We start from the raw sequence: 15644 nt of genomic DNA on the forward strand, positions 1-15644 counted from the left end.
AAAAGTACATTACCGGAATATGGCAGTAGATTAAAAAGTATTGGATTAATATTCAATTCTTGAATCTGACGACTATACTGTGGTTACATAAGAGAACATCCTTGTTAGGATGACTGATACACAGAAGTATCAAAGGACAACAGGGCATGATGTATGTATACAACCTACTCACATCAGGTTCAGAATACCTCATATGTATGCATGTGTGTATATGCATGTAATATCAAAATTTAGTGCCACGATAAGAAAAAACTGCACAACAAATAAGTATGCATTCTAAACAGCACTAGAAGTACAAAATAGGAGGCAATGGTATCACATTTTAAAATATCACTAATAAATAGAAGGAAAGAAGAGATAATTAAGATTCACAACTTAAAGGAAACTACAGTCATTCACGTCTGCTTTACTCTCAAGAACTGAGAAATACTTTAAGGACTGAAAATAGTAAATCTGTATACTGAAAGCAGGTCTCTGAATTGTGTCCATACAAAGAGAATGGAGATGTGAAATATTACAAATGCTAGCTAGATATCAAGGGAAATGAAGGACTCATTCCTAACAACAGAGAAAACTATGCAGTCCAATAGTAGAATTTGAACTAAGTAGTTTAGAATATCATATTCCTGGGATTCTACAGTCTAAGTGACCATTCATACAGTTCTATCTGCTGGTAAAATCCAAAAAGATAATTGAGGCTTTTTTTTAATAATGGAGAGAGAGATGAACTCTAATCAAGAGCAGGTGCTGCCAAGATTTAAATGTTTTTAAATAGTTACTTACGCTTCATCAATGTTGGGATGGAAAATTTTATTCATGAATCCTGTAAAAAGAGATGTTAATTAGCAGCAAAAAGTATCCAGAGAACAATTAGTTTTAAAGTATTTCAGTATTGGAAATAGTTTCAGTACTGGAAAATGGTGATGATACCCATAACTCATTATTTTCAATCTTAGATCTTTGGTTACTGATAAGGCTACATTCTCCTGACAGTGTCAATTACTTAAAATACATCAGAATTCTATTAATCAAATGAGCTACCTTTGAGATCAATGCAGCTTATACAAAATAATCATTAAAAGAAATTGTTTTCTGAGCTATGACGGTACTTGCCAAGAAAATTTATAGTACTAAATGGTTTATAACTAGTGCCATGATAAAACTTAAAGGCACTCTGACTGCCCTCCTAAAGTTTTATTGTTCAGTCTCTAAATCTGTAGGTTCTGCATTTGAACTTCTCCTTCTGAAGCTCAGTTACTGCTATGACTGCTACACTGTGTACGGAACATGAATGAAGCTGTTGAAATGCTAAAGCAGCACCGCTTCCAAACCACAAAGGATTTCATAACAACAGCAAACAAAATATTTCCCTTAAGTTTAGTCTACTCATTCCAGGAAACCCACTTTTGATTAAAATTGGGGCAACCAAGAAATGAGGCAAGGAGTCAAAAAAAAATCTTTAAGATGGCTATATCTGTCATGGATTCAAGTTTTCAAAATTCATTCCTAGAAAAACAAGTATAGACTTTAACAAATACACTGATATTGAAATTTCAAGGAGAAATTATTTTCTAACTTAAAACCAATGATTTAATCAGTTTGTATATTTGCAAATGACAATACTCTAAAGTGGAAATCCACTGTCAAAGCTGTCATTTTGTCATCCTTATCACCTCATTTCCATTTAAGACTTCCTTATTCTGTTCCATACTTTCAATAAATTCAAGTTCCTTCCTAAAGTGACCATCACCATGTCCCAATCCCACCCTCCCTCACCTCCCACCTCACATGTTCTCTTTCATTCATTCATTTAAAACATATTTGGTCACCATCTCCGTATCAGCCACTGTGTTTGTTTAGTGTACAAAAATAAGATGCTACTCTCAAGAAAGTCACTGAAGCAGTGGGACAAGAGGCATGAAGAAATAACTGCACTGTGCACAAAGAGTTGATACAGTCACCGGGGGTACGTATGGGAAGAGGACGACATCAGGAAAGACGCAGAGAAGTGGCGTTGAAGGAGGATCCTCAAGGATGAGTTGCAACAAAGGTCATTTCCAGAAAGCTAAGAAACTTTTCTAGACTTATAAAATCGGGATAAGACGACAAAATCCTGGGGCCAGCCCGGTGGTGCAGCAGTTAAGTTTGTGCGCTCTGCTTCCGTGGCCCAGAGTCCACTGGTTCGGATCCCAGGTACCGACCTACGCACCACTTATCAAGCCATGCTGTGGCAGGCATCCCACATATAAAGTAGAAGAAGATGGGCATGGATGTTAGCTCAGGACTAATTTTCCTCAAAAAAAAAAAAAAAAGAATACAAAATCCTAGGTATTCTAGTTCTCACTTGCTCTAGCCACTCCAACAAGTACTAATCATGCTTCTAATTTTTGTTTTTTTAATCCTTTGTGTTAAAATAGCTTAATGTTTTACTACTATCAAGAGAGCCCATGCAATGGTTAAATGCAAAAAGAAAAGCCTTGTGTCCCATTACCATATTAATTTTTCATTAAGGAAATTAAAGACATTTCAAAGTTTAGATTTAAGAGGTATGTGTTTATCAGGAGATTATACTAAGACAATGGAAACGTTCGTGTCTTAATTTTAAGAGAAAAAGGATAAAAATTCTACGTAACCCTAGAAAAACGCTAATACACGTGTCCAAGAAGACCTGTGAGGATATTTGATGCAGCATTGTTTATAAAAACCAAGAACCAAATTCAACCCTATCAACAAGGGACTAGAGAAACTATAGTACATCTATATATTGGGAGTCCCTACACAGCCAAGGTAATGAACTAAGTCAGTATGTATCAACTTGGACACAGCCAAAGCTGAGGAAAAGATAAGTTGCAGAATGATACATTTACAGCATGATACGATTTAGATAAACTAAAACAAAGCAACACCACATATCCTCTATGGTAACAAGCATACAAAACTGTATTGGACCAACATATACCAAACTTACAAGAGTATTATCACAGAGAGGTTGAAGGGCCAAGGTCATGACGGAAATGGGGAACAGAACAGGGAAGGTGATTAAAGATAAATTTATCTGTAAAACTATATTCTTTTTAAAAAGACATAGTGCTCACTTCAGCAATACATATACTAAAAAGAGATAACGTGCTTGTGTATTATTTGCTCCATTCTTTTAAAGTGTGCACATAGATTAAAAAAAAAACTGGAAGTAAATATGTACACATGCTAACAGTGCTTAATTCCCAGTCGTGGGAATATTTTCTCCATTATACTTTTAAAATCACATCACCCCACCCCACCCACCACCCCTGTGCCAGAAGAAGTAGGATCACAGCAATGTAAAAAGGCTAGAAGGAAACAAACAAGTGTCAATGGTAGTCAACTTTGAGAGACTCCCCCATTATTTCTACCACTACTCTTCTGATTTCCCCAAATTTCTATAATGTATAGTCTTAATAGTTGAGAAAATCTTTCAAATAAAAAATTAACAGTAGCAATACTGTTTAAATAATGCAAATTCATTACAAAAAATCAGATTTCCAGGTTATAAGGCACTCAATTCTCAAGAATAGTTACATAGAGAAATATACTGCTGTCACAACTGCCAAGAAACGAGTGGGAAACATTAATGTTTAGCCACTATATGGTTTAAAAAGAAGCTACAATTAAGAACTAAAGTTCCCAATGTTGGCTACAGGTAAGAATCACCTGGAGAGCTCTTTAGGGAACATCAGTGCTAAGTTAGAAGGCGGCAAGTGTTGTGGAGAAAAATATAGCAAAGAATCACAACAGGAATGCTGGGGTGGGGGCTGCACTTTTAAATAGGATGGTCAGGGAGGGCCTGAGAAAGTGACCCAATTCGAAACAGGTGAGAGAGGAGTCATTCAGTATCTAGGGGAAGAGTGTCTGCACAGCAAGAACAGCCAAGTGCAAAGTGCATCAGGAGTTTGCTCGATGTGTCTGAAGACCAGCAAAGAGACTAGTGAAACTGACGTGCAGTGAATAAGGAGCAGAAGACTAGCAGTGAGGTCAGAGAGGTGATGAGCATTTGCAGGCCCTATTAAGGATGCTGGCTTTCATACTGAGTGAAGTGGGAAGCCGCTTAGACTAGAGCTAGAACCGAGATATATACAAATCCTTCTTTAAGTTTTTTTGTTTTTAACAAAAGGCTTATTTCCCCAAAAAGACTAATTAGAGGAATAGCTCAGTCAGGTCACAGCACCTCAGTGCTGGGGAAAGAACAACGGGGAATGGCATATCTCAAGTAAAATGGAATGAGCTGTCTTCCTACAGTAAGAATGAAGCTTCAATAATTTGATGTCACAGGGAAACACAGACATGTAAATCAAGAAAACAGCTATGGTGAAAAAAGCTTTAAATGTTTATCAAAATTGTCTCTGAAAGATTATGGTGCCTCCCTCCTTGTACAAGGCCACGAGATTCCATTTGGAATCAATATCCTTTCCACACTGTTTTCAAAATCTAGATTTTGGCTTGGTTGAGTCCAAGAGCACAAAATAGAGAGGGCCAAAAAGGACTTAGTAGACATATTCTTTAGTAATAAATGGGTTGCAGCCCAGTCCCCAGGGCCTCTGTTAAGGATAACACACTACTGAGCTCTGAGATAGAAGGCAGAATTAGACTGGAAAGAGAAAAGTATTAACAGGGACTTGGGTTCTAGTCCCAACTCTGCTGTTAACTGCAGGCCTTGGGCAGGTCACTTTAATTCACAAGGAGACACAAAATGCCCTGACTATTCTACAGTAGGCAGAAACAGAGTTTATAACCCTGCCTCTGAGGAACAAACACAGTCAGACCAATCCTACCAAAAAACAATTTCCAGACTACAATGATCTCTTCCCACACCAGGCTTTTTCAATTGTTAGAAAAATATCCAAAGCAAATAAATGGAAAGGAGCATATATACCTCCTTTACATTTGTTCTTGGACAAGCTGCGGACAGCACTTCTGGCAAAGCCATTCACATTCTGAATACTGATGGCAACAATGCAACTTCTGGGCAAGGAGGGGAGGAGACTGAGAAAGAACAGGCTAGGAATTCAGAGAAGGAACATTCTCAGGACTGAGCGTGTTTGCCCTGGCATGTTTTCCTTCCTTTTGGCAATGCTATCACCACACTAATGAATATGTCTGCAACAAGAGAATTTTCCCAACACTTGTTTCCATTTGACCAGGAACTATTTTGAAGATATTTTAGGAGAACATATTTTGAAAACTGCTTTTATGGAAACATGATAAGTAGAAGCAGCAAGTCATTTTTAATCTACGTGATTTAAGATTTTGTTCACTACCAGACATTTTCTAATATCTACTTCAGTGATTTGACCAGATAAAATTCAGAACTCCTTTGTTTAAATTTTTTGAACAATTATTCTCCAGCATGGCTCAGGCAATTGTAAAAAAAAAAAAATGGGGACAACAGGAACAAATGTTTAGCTGAAAAGCTCACTGTCTGCCCTCTATCTTTTAGCAAAAGGGAATCAGGTGATAGATAATTGTGGAGGAGGAATCCAAACTGTGCTTGGCTGAAACAAAACTATGTATCTTAAAAACTAAAAGCATAAATGATTAAAATGGAAAAATATGCCATACTTTTTCATTTGTTCCACTCCAATACTCAACTGCTTCTAGAAAAACAAATCTCTTGACCCATAGGCTAATAGGCAGAGAAAGTAAATAATATCATGCCGAGTCATGCTGAAAACTAGTTTTTATTTTAGCCTGTTTGTGTGTCCAATCCTAGGAGGGATCTGTACAGAGTTGTACATACTTTCAAGTAACTTCTGATATTGGGGTCAATATGTAAATAAAAGAGGCAAAAATTCATAGTATTTTTCACCTTTGTTTCCTTTATTTGTGAGGATCTTTTTAATGATCAAATTTGTGGATAGAATGAAATATCTACAGCCAGTCATCTATCCAGAAATTCCATTCAGAATAATCTTGAAGAAATGAGAGGTCAAACAAGTGACTCATGAAACGAGGTAAATCCACCCTAAAGTAAACAGGTGAGAAGTGCCAAAGACAAAAATGGTAGCTCTATCCCAGGGATAAAATGAGCCTGGATTACAGATGGTTGAGGCAGCTGTGGCTGATGCAATTTAATTATAAGCTTATGAATTCCTATGAGAAAACAGGAAATGAATACATTAAATAGAATATTCTGATATTCTATTTTAGGACAAATGCTTACAAAAAGTAGACCATTCAGAATCAAACTGATTCATTCTATTTTTTAAAGTGAATATAATTGTTTAAAATATATTTATTAAAGATTGAATCTTATCTCCCACAGCAGTATCTCAGACTATAAATATTTTAAGGGCAGTAACTTGGATCTCCATTCCTAGCATGAAGGAGGTGACCAGAGTTGGGGTGTTCCAGCTAAAAAAGGGGTGGGGATGCTGCCAGCTTCACTAGTGACAGCCATACTTCCAGCTTTGTGCATTAGTGCACACTTGGATAGATTTTCGTCTTACCTCAGACAGCCAGGCCCAGCCCGTGGCAGCCTGCACCCAGGCAGAAGTCTCTTCATAGAGCTGAGCCTTTCCTACTCAGGAGAGATGGACCTGACTGGTCTCTTCTTGGGTGAGGAACCAAGCAAGGAGCTCACTCTCAATGCCCTGTGCCATGGGAACTTCTGAACTGATCCTGTGTGTGTTCAGGAGATCTAAACTCAACAAGGGGTCCTCTTTTCTGTTTCTTCCTTTCTCTCTGAATATATGGAATCTGAGGAATGGGCTGGATGGATAAGAAAAGTTCATTTATAACTAAGAAAAGGTGAAGTATTATACTTCAACAGCATAACCCTTCCATCAACCTAGAGGATTAACGAAAACCTGCAGCCTTAAATCTACTCTCCTGTAGTTTCATTTTTGGAATCTCTTTGCTGTTTCCATAGTTTATCTTTCACTCTCCTGGTCACTCATATAACCACACTATCTGAATCACGCAGTATTTATATTCACAGTCAGAGGCAGTAAAGTATAGAACACACTGGACTTGAAACTGCAAGACCCAAGCTGAAGTCTGCCACTCCTATTAAACAAAGTCATGGTTAAAAGATCAGGCTCCCGTCAGCCTTGGGCAAGCTAGAGTTACTGAAATCTCTTTTGCTTTTCTGTTTCCCTATTCATAAATCTAGGTTAAATAATAGTATTTACATATCATAAGACTGTCCTGAAGATTAAATGAATTAATATCTAGAACAGCATTTGACTAGTAACTGGCACACAGTAAGCACTCAACAATATTATTAGCCACCCCATCACACCAGAAATGGAAAATACAGTCACTCTAATATTTATTATTAAAAAGACCATTCTGATTGCATTTGGTATAGGGGAAAAAACTCTAGACTGGAAGCCAGAAGGCAGACTCTGCAACTAGTTAGTAGTGATATATTTCTGTCTTCCTGAGTCTCATTTTTACCATCCTTAAAATGAGGCAACTAGATGATATAATCTCTCAAGTTCCTTAGCAATATGGTTTTCACCATTCCAGGAACATGAACAAATCTTCAACTGTGTGAACAAGCTTTTCAAAGGGAACTAAGACATTACTCTTATTTGTTTTTAAAAGAATCTCAGTTTAACTAAAGAAATAGGAAGCCAAGAATACATGTTTTCATTATGATACCAATCCTAAAGGGGAAAAAAGGAATGGATCCAATGCCAAAAAGATGTCAGAATTAATAACCAGCTCAAAAGCTGGAGGTCATCTACTATAATCAAAGTAGGAACTAAGCTAAACAGCAAGTTAGATGGAATTTTTATATAGTAAATGGAAAGATTTTATAACAATGAATCGCCAAAGGCAGAATTAAAAGTGACAAAAGCCAGCTTCAAGAAGGAAATAGACAAATGTGATGGAAGCAAGCATGTACAAAGGCAAGGCTACCCTTAGAGGTGGTCTGGGGAGGGGAAAGGAAAGCTAACTACAACTGTTTTCACTATGGCTAATACCAAGATGAAGGTGAATGAATTTAGATATCATAGACTACTAACATCAGGTTTTTCATTAATAAGGCCAATTTGACCACAGGCTGCTTCTATCATTGAGAACTTCAGCACCTGGTGCCCAAGTCTCTCCCCCCACAGCTCCTGTCATTTTTAGTGACATTATCACCCATACAGACCACACTCCCGACACCCAAGCCTCTCGATTCCTTAAGCTTCAACTCAACATCACCTATAATTTTCCTCTCTCCTTTCTCTAGTAACTTGCTCCCCCATTCTCCAAGGACTTGTCCATTTTACCATTACTCTGCAAATCTCCCATTCCCCTTGCTCCTCCATTTCTCACTTTGACTTAACAGCTCTGCCCATTTTCTTTGAAAAATGGGGGCCAAGTGTCTGGATACCTCATGTTTCCCAAAAAAATCCTCCTTCCACACAAGTTCATTTCTCCTGCCTTAACAGCTCACTCAAATATTCACCCTTCTCAAACACAAGTTCTTTATTTGTGTTCTGATCTTGTCCCTTCAAATGTCTCGACAGAATTGCTCCTTCCATCCTTCTCCTGACCTCCGTTCTGGACAACTCCCCACAACAAGCACATAAACATTCTTCAGAATCTCCCATTTAAGAAATAAAACCCAGAACCTTCCTTTTATCTTCCTTCAGGTACCACCACCAATTGTATGTTTTCCTTAATGTAGCCAAATTTCTTCAAAGCAACATATATCTACATTGAGTTTTTAACCTTGGCATCCTGATCTAAACCACCAGTACCTCTATTCTTTCTCCACAACAGTTGAGTGATCATTAAAACATGCTTAAAACCTTTCAATGACTTTTCCATTACATTAAAAATAAAACACAACCCTTTAACCTGGCCTACAAGCCTTATGGCACCTCGACCTGCCTACCACTTGGATCCTCTCTCATATCTGACTCTTCACCCAGCCTCCTAGCCTTCTCTTCCTTGAGTACGCTAAGCTCTTATCTGCCTTGGGGTCTCTGCCCTTAGAATTTCTCCTGCCTGGAATGCTCTCATCTCTGATCTTGGAAGATCTGGGTTGGCTCTTTTTTCCCTTTTCATTTATACCTCAGCTTAAATTTACTTTGTCAGAAAGGCCCGTCCTGAACACCTAATCTAAGGTAGCTGTTGTATCAATCCTATCACATCAATTCTCTGCATAAAGCTATCAGACATTTAAAATTTTGCTTTATCTTCTCCCCACAAAGAATATAAGGGTCAAGAGAGCAATTTGTTCACTTCTGTATCCCTAGCACCTAGAATAATGCCCAGCACACAGCTGGTATCCAATAAATTTGTGGAGCTGATTAGTAAGATGTAACCATTTTCTGAGAAAGAAGGTTCTGCCTCAGCTGCCAGACATAATCTTTCAAAAAATCCATCCTGAAAAATTTCATTTTCAGAACAGTAAAAAGAGAGCTTTTAACAATTGCTTATGTTCTCATAGCATTATCTAAAAAGATTTTTCCAAAACTTTCCTACTATAACCTTGTTTCCCTCTATTGGAATTCAAAAGATACAGATCACCACACAGTAGCAATTATATAACTGTTTGAGATGGGAACTAAATTCAAACTCAAGGTCATGACAGTAGAGAAATATATAGGTGCTCTTAATGGAATTTTGCTTCCTCAGTCTAACACTTCATCCTATTTGTGGAAATACAGTGGTCCAAGTAGCCCTTTGTTAAACAACTAACCCCAAATCTCTCATAAGTGACACACTCCTCTCTACTCCAAATCCTGGTCCACCTCTGACTAAACACTACCCTCTTAAGTCACACCGGTTCCTGAGGGAGTAATTGTATAATGTTTCCATCTAGGAGGACACAGAGTAAAACGGTAACTATTCTAAGCTCTATAGTTAGTTTAGTCGTATCCTATTACAGAACTCCATTCCAAAAACATTGTGAGGCAATTTTTGGTTATGTGAAATAAAAAATTTATAATGCCAGAAGAGTTTGCTATTTTGATAATGAAAAAGGTTAAATAATTTCCATTAATCGCTGGTACAAGTAAAAAGAATATGCTGCATTGATCATCAGAGTATCTTTCAAATAAGAATCTGCAGCAGACTGGAAGATTCAGAAGGGATTCTGACAGGTTATCTAATTTAGTTTCCCTCAGAACAGGATGACCCAAACCGTCCTCTTTAGATGATAGTCTGATCTAATTGTAAACACTATTGGTATAGCTCAAGAGAGTATTCTAACTATTGTTACTGTTCATGACTTTTTCATTTTGTCTTCATTTATTCAATGGGACTTGGCTAGCTCTTGCTATATCCTACTGACATCAAATTCCACTGCAGAATGTTCTTGGCTTTCTTCTTGGCCATTCTATGAACATTCAGCAAACCATTAAGCAATCCCTCCAGAATCCTGTTCTCAACCAACCATTCCTCTCAAATGCTCAGCTTTGGCACCATCAAATTGCAATCCAGATACAGGGTGCATACAGCTTGCTCCTGGGAGAGGGTCCTCCTCACTGTTAATATGTAGATATATATAGGCAGTATCTCAAAAGTTAGTTTCTAGACTTGTTGGCTGGATCATAGAACATAGTTTCCTATTTTTAAAAAAAAGTATACATGGTAACATAGTTCCCAGTCTGGTCTTAAGGTTACTTACAGAAGATTCTAAAATACTCTCTAGTTCTATCTGAAATTAGTAGAATGCAGTTCTGTTAATATACTAGCCAGTAATCATTTAAAAAATAAGAGAAAATGACAACTTAATTTTCTCTCGAATGCGAGTGTTTAAGTAAAGTAGGTATGATCTAATGAAGACTACCGCAGATCCTGAAGGGGACTTCAGAGTACTTTCAAAAACTTTAGAGGCTGAAAGCCTTAAATCTAATACTTCATGTCTGTATTTTACTAGAAGATGTCTTCCCCTTAGCTTAGGTTTATCAAGAGTATTACTGTTGTTATTATTATTAGCTATAAGCAGGAGCTTTTTTTGGTTTATATGAAAAGAAAAATGGAGCAAGGGGAACACAAGTGGAAGCTAAAAAGAGAAGTAGGGAAGAAATGCTTGAGGTACAGCCCAAGAGAAAGAAAAAGAAGGGAAGCAAGAAAAGGAGTGAACAGTTAGGTATAAAGGTGTAAAGATAGTACCCAAGATAGAGTAAACTAAACCGTAAGCAGAAAGACCAAGGAAAGAACAATATACATACACTTACACACACGTAACTAAAACTGAAAGGAAAAAAGAAAGGAGGCTGGTGGGGAATATGAGGGCCAGTAGGCCCTTAGCAAGCTACCAGGTAGAAATTCTAGCCAAGGATAGCTTGTTGGCCTTCTAGAACAAAAGATTGGAAAAGCGTAGACTCAAAGATATAGATGGGACATTCAAAAGACATGCATTTGCCATACATTTAAAAATATTTACTTTTATAATAAAAGGAAACTTACTGTAGAATATTTGGAAATTAAAGAAAAATGCTTTCAACCCCCTTAACAGCCATGGATAACCATATTCAATATTTTGGCATTCATTCTTGGAATTTTCATGGAAAAAATTAGTGTTACACTATATAAAGTTACACATTTTCCTGTGTTTTTTTAAAAAGATGGTTTTAAAACATGAGTAATAGCTGTAAAACATTTTGTCCATTAAAATGTACTGTAATTTAACTACTTTATTATCTGCTGGGTCATTTAGGTTGCTTCCAACTTTTAAGTTTTAGAAATAACTGCAATTTACATACTTCTGTACATTAATCTTAGTGTACATCTCTGAATTTTTCCTTAAGATAACTTTTTAAGTAAAATCACTCAAAGAGTATGAAATCTTTATTGATCAACATATACTGGTAGGTTGGCTATATCCTACATAATACCTTTGCCAGCAATGTTTAACCTGCCAATTTGATAAATCATATGTTCTCTCATTTCCTAATCTGTATTCTTTGGATTAGACATAAAACCATTCTGTATCCTATGCTTATTGGTTAGTTTTTATTTTTATTAAAAATTGCTCTCTTGGGGCTAGCCCGGTGTCGCAGCGGTTAAGTTCGCATGTTTCACTTCGGCAGCCCAGGGCTCACTGGTTCGGATCTCAGGTGCACACATGGCACCGCTTGGCAAGCCATACTGTGGTAGGCGTCCCACTTATAAAAGAGAGGAAGATAGGCACGGATGTTAGCTCAGGGCCAGCGTTCCTCAACAAAAAGAGGAGGATTGGCAGCAGATGTTAGCTCAGGGCTAAACTGTCTCAAAAAAAAAAAAAAAAAAAAACTGCTCTCAATTACTCTCTTTATACATGATATCATTCATCTTTATTTCACCCCCACAGCAACTGCAAGTCTGTGTTTTCTCTGACTGGTAAAAGCTTTCTCTTAATAGATGAGCACATGTGTAACGGCTGAAAACTGTGAATTTGGAAAAGTATGGAATATGACAGTCTCTGTAGCAACTTCTTTGCATAGAACAAAATCTCCACAGACTGGGGATTACTTGGGGTTTTGAAGGAGTATTTCTAAAGTCCTTATGTGCAGCTTCACATCTCTGAAGCTTTGTAAAGACTATATTCTCAACACATGAAACACAATCTCCCCTGTAAAAATGTATCTCCTTCATACACTTTCTCCTCCTTGACTGAGGCGCTGACTCACCCCTCTCCTAAAAAGCAATGAAATGCTGTCACTAAAGTATATGCAGCATTTTATTTATGTTGACCTTCTCTTCTAACTAGTGAGAGCCTTATACAGCCCTCCTAATTATGCAGTGGAATGCCATATAACCTGAGTACTTAATGCATTGGTCAATATCAAACATGCAGAGTTCATTTAATTCCAATCTCATTTTCTAGAAGAGGAAACAACGGTTCAGATGAGTATCATTCGCATGGTCAAGGAGAACCAAAGCCAGAACCACTCTTTCCTGATAACCAGTCCACTGACCTATCACTCTCTCCTAACTCTACACAGTTGGTGACACTCAGCAGCACTGCTAAGCATTCTAGGAAAGTTTCGGAATGAAAAAGATAAAAGTAAGTCTGAACTTTCAAATAAATCAGAACTTAAAGATTCAGTATGATTTATTTCAAAGCAGTATCTCTGGAAAACTAAGCAAATATTTCAGTGATGTTAGAATTGATTAAAAGAGTTTTATAATTCTTCTTTGAAAGTGCCCATAGGGCTAGATTACAAGAGAACCATAGTCCCTAAACTTAAGTCAATTTCACAATCATATATCATTTTACCCTCCAATTGATGTTACTCAGTTTTTCTATTCATCTTATTCCCTGGGATTAAACGACCTGTAGCCGTTTCAAAAATTTATCTTCAGCTTCAAGGCATCAAGATTTGCCATCACTTATGATAGTCAAAGAGAATGCAAAATTCCAAAAGATGAGCATAAGATATTTGAAACAATGATGGCATTGTAAGAGGAAGTTCATAACCTCCCAAGGTGTCTGTTTATATTCCTTCTCTTTCCAAAGAGGATTCGAGGTAAGCCTTATTATTATTTTGAAAAAAACATTTATTTAAAGATGCAAACTGTTTTTAAAAGGATGTTTTTAGTTACACTTCATGCAATCATGTAACTACTGAAAACTCTCTAAAACTATATTTGGAGGATATCCCAAAGATGAGCACGTCAAATTATATTGAATATATACTTAAATATACATAGGAAAATGTTTTAAAGTACATACACTAGAATGTAAATAATGATATCCATTGAGGGATAAGGCTATGAGACATTTTAATTTTTCTTTATTTTTGCTCACCTGGACATTCTTACATTCCTACTGTGGATATGCAGCATTTATACAATCAAAAAATATACATACATACACATAGAAACATCAAACAAAAAAGTCTATATACATATATATTTAAAAATTCCAAGATCTAACATTAAATGTGCTTAATCTAAATTTGCACATCTTAATATTTAAGAGCTCCAAATTTGTCTCAGGAAGAAGGGTACACCTGCCAAAATACTATAAAGGCAGGATTTAAAAGAATGTTGAGGTTGGGTTTATCTTATCTCTCTTAACTTTCTGTATAATTCTACAACTATCTGTACAGCTCAAAAAGGAAACTTTGCCTATTCTAAGTGAGCCACTACCTCTCAAAATGTTTAAAGCACACTCCAACAGTAATTACATTGTTGACAACCTGAAAATGGGTCACCCCACACAACTGATTCAAACTCTCTTATGCAATCTTCCTTTGGAGGAAACAAGGACAGCTTGTACAAATATTTCAACTAGATCTACTTCCCTAAGAGAAGATGGTACACATTCACAGGTATTGCCAAGTTCTAAAAGCACACAGAAAGGCAAAGAAAAAATTATGAAGAAGTTAAATTAGCTTAGTCATTTGTCCCAACCAATTTCACATTACATCATTAATTTAAGAAAGTGCATAGGGTTCTGTTGTGTCATTAGTTAACAAATAAACAATGTCTAAAGTTTAGATATTTTTATTTTGAAAGTTACGATGAAACAATGATATTACCTGGAAAAATATGTTAAGACAAGGTTTGAGAAATAACTACATTTCTACAGGATATGTAATTGCATTTCTATAGGTTCCTGACTAGGCAGGAATCAAGGGGAACGAAACTAGAATTAACATGTCAATTTCTAGTCTTTAAGTAAATAGGTATTTATGAAATATGTTTGAATGAATTTATATGGTTTGGACATTCCGTTTGTAAAGGTTTAAAGATCATAATTACATAAAAGTTGAAGATACCGCTATAGAAAGAAATATCTGAGAGATAAGAGATAAATGGGGGGACAAGGAACCACCACACAACAGAAAAGCCCTCCCAAACTGAGTGAAGCCTACATCCCACCTCCCTGGAATGGAACTGGGCAAGGGCTGCCGCCCCAACTACACAGGTATTAAGTCTCAGACTTGGGGACCGTCTCAAAGACGCAACACCCACAGGTGCCTTCCTGTTTCACCATCCAATAATTCTAAAACTCAGAGGCCCTTGAAGCAATGGGGAAATTTCCAATTCAATTATCCATAAAGTATCTTCTTGATTACTGAGTTTAGAAACCTTACCTAAGGGGCCTTAAGAGGAAATCATCAGTTTATCCTTAAAATGAGACTAAGAGTTCCCAGCCTAAGAAGGAATGATAAATGCTCGGTAGTGTTTTTATACATAAAGCTCTAAAGCATGTAAAACAGCTATGTTGGAGGCAAGCCTACTGCATTTGATTGGGAATCAATCAAATTGTGACTATCCTAACTTTTCTGCATTATTTATTCTAGACAGAAATGTGGGGGCCTAGAATCAAAACATATAGCTCAGAATGTCTTCGGTCCACCTCTTTTAAAAAACCCTTTCTGTTCCGGGGTAGGGGAACATCTAAACTCCAAGAGATCTGGCATTAGTTCTGCAGACAAGCCCACGGCAGTTAGCAAGATGTCTGAACTCTGGCAATTCTGAACAGGAGGCCCAGTGTGACCAGCAGAGACTGTTCAATATATCCCAATTTTATTTTCTTCTTCTTTTTTGAAATCAGTATTTTATACTATTTTAAAATCGACAGAATGAAATTTTTAAAAGTTGGCTTTAGTTAGCTAAATTACTACCATTCTACAATGTCAAAATATTTAAAGATATCACCCTTCAGATATACCTCTACAGCACCCGATGGTAAAATACCTAAACTGTCACTAAGTGCCTTA

The 15644-nt window shown here is 36.9% G+C and overlaps 1 protein-coding gene across 3 annotated transcripts in view; it reads right to left on the bottom strand.

Moving 5' to 3' along the window:
- UBE2H (ubiquitin conjugating enzyme E2 H) overlaps positions 1-15644 on the bottom strand; it is a 98033-nt gene that overhangs the window by 24176 nt on the left and 58213 nt on the right. For 2 of the 3 annotated variants that reach the window (XM_014854354.3, XM_070513321.1), the window contains exon 4: positions 784-823. The exons of the other annotated variant lie outside the window; for it this stretch is intronic. In XM_014854354.3, coding sequence (XP_014709840.1) covers positions 784-823 — 40 coding nt within the window. The remainder of the gene's footprint in view (positions 1-783; positions 824-15644) is intronic. 3 annotated transcript variants of the gene reach the window in all.

This window comes from Equus asinus, chromosome 1, assembly GCF_041296235.1.
Source record: "Equus asinus isolate D_3611 breed Donkey chromosome 1, EquAss-T2T_v2, whole genome shotgun sequence".
NCBI lineage: Eukaryota > Metazoa > Chordata > Mammalia > Perissodactyla > Equidae > Equus > Equus asinus.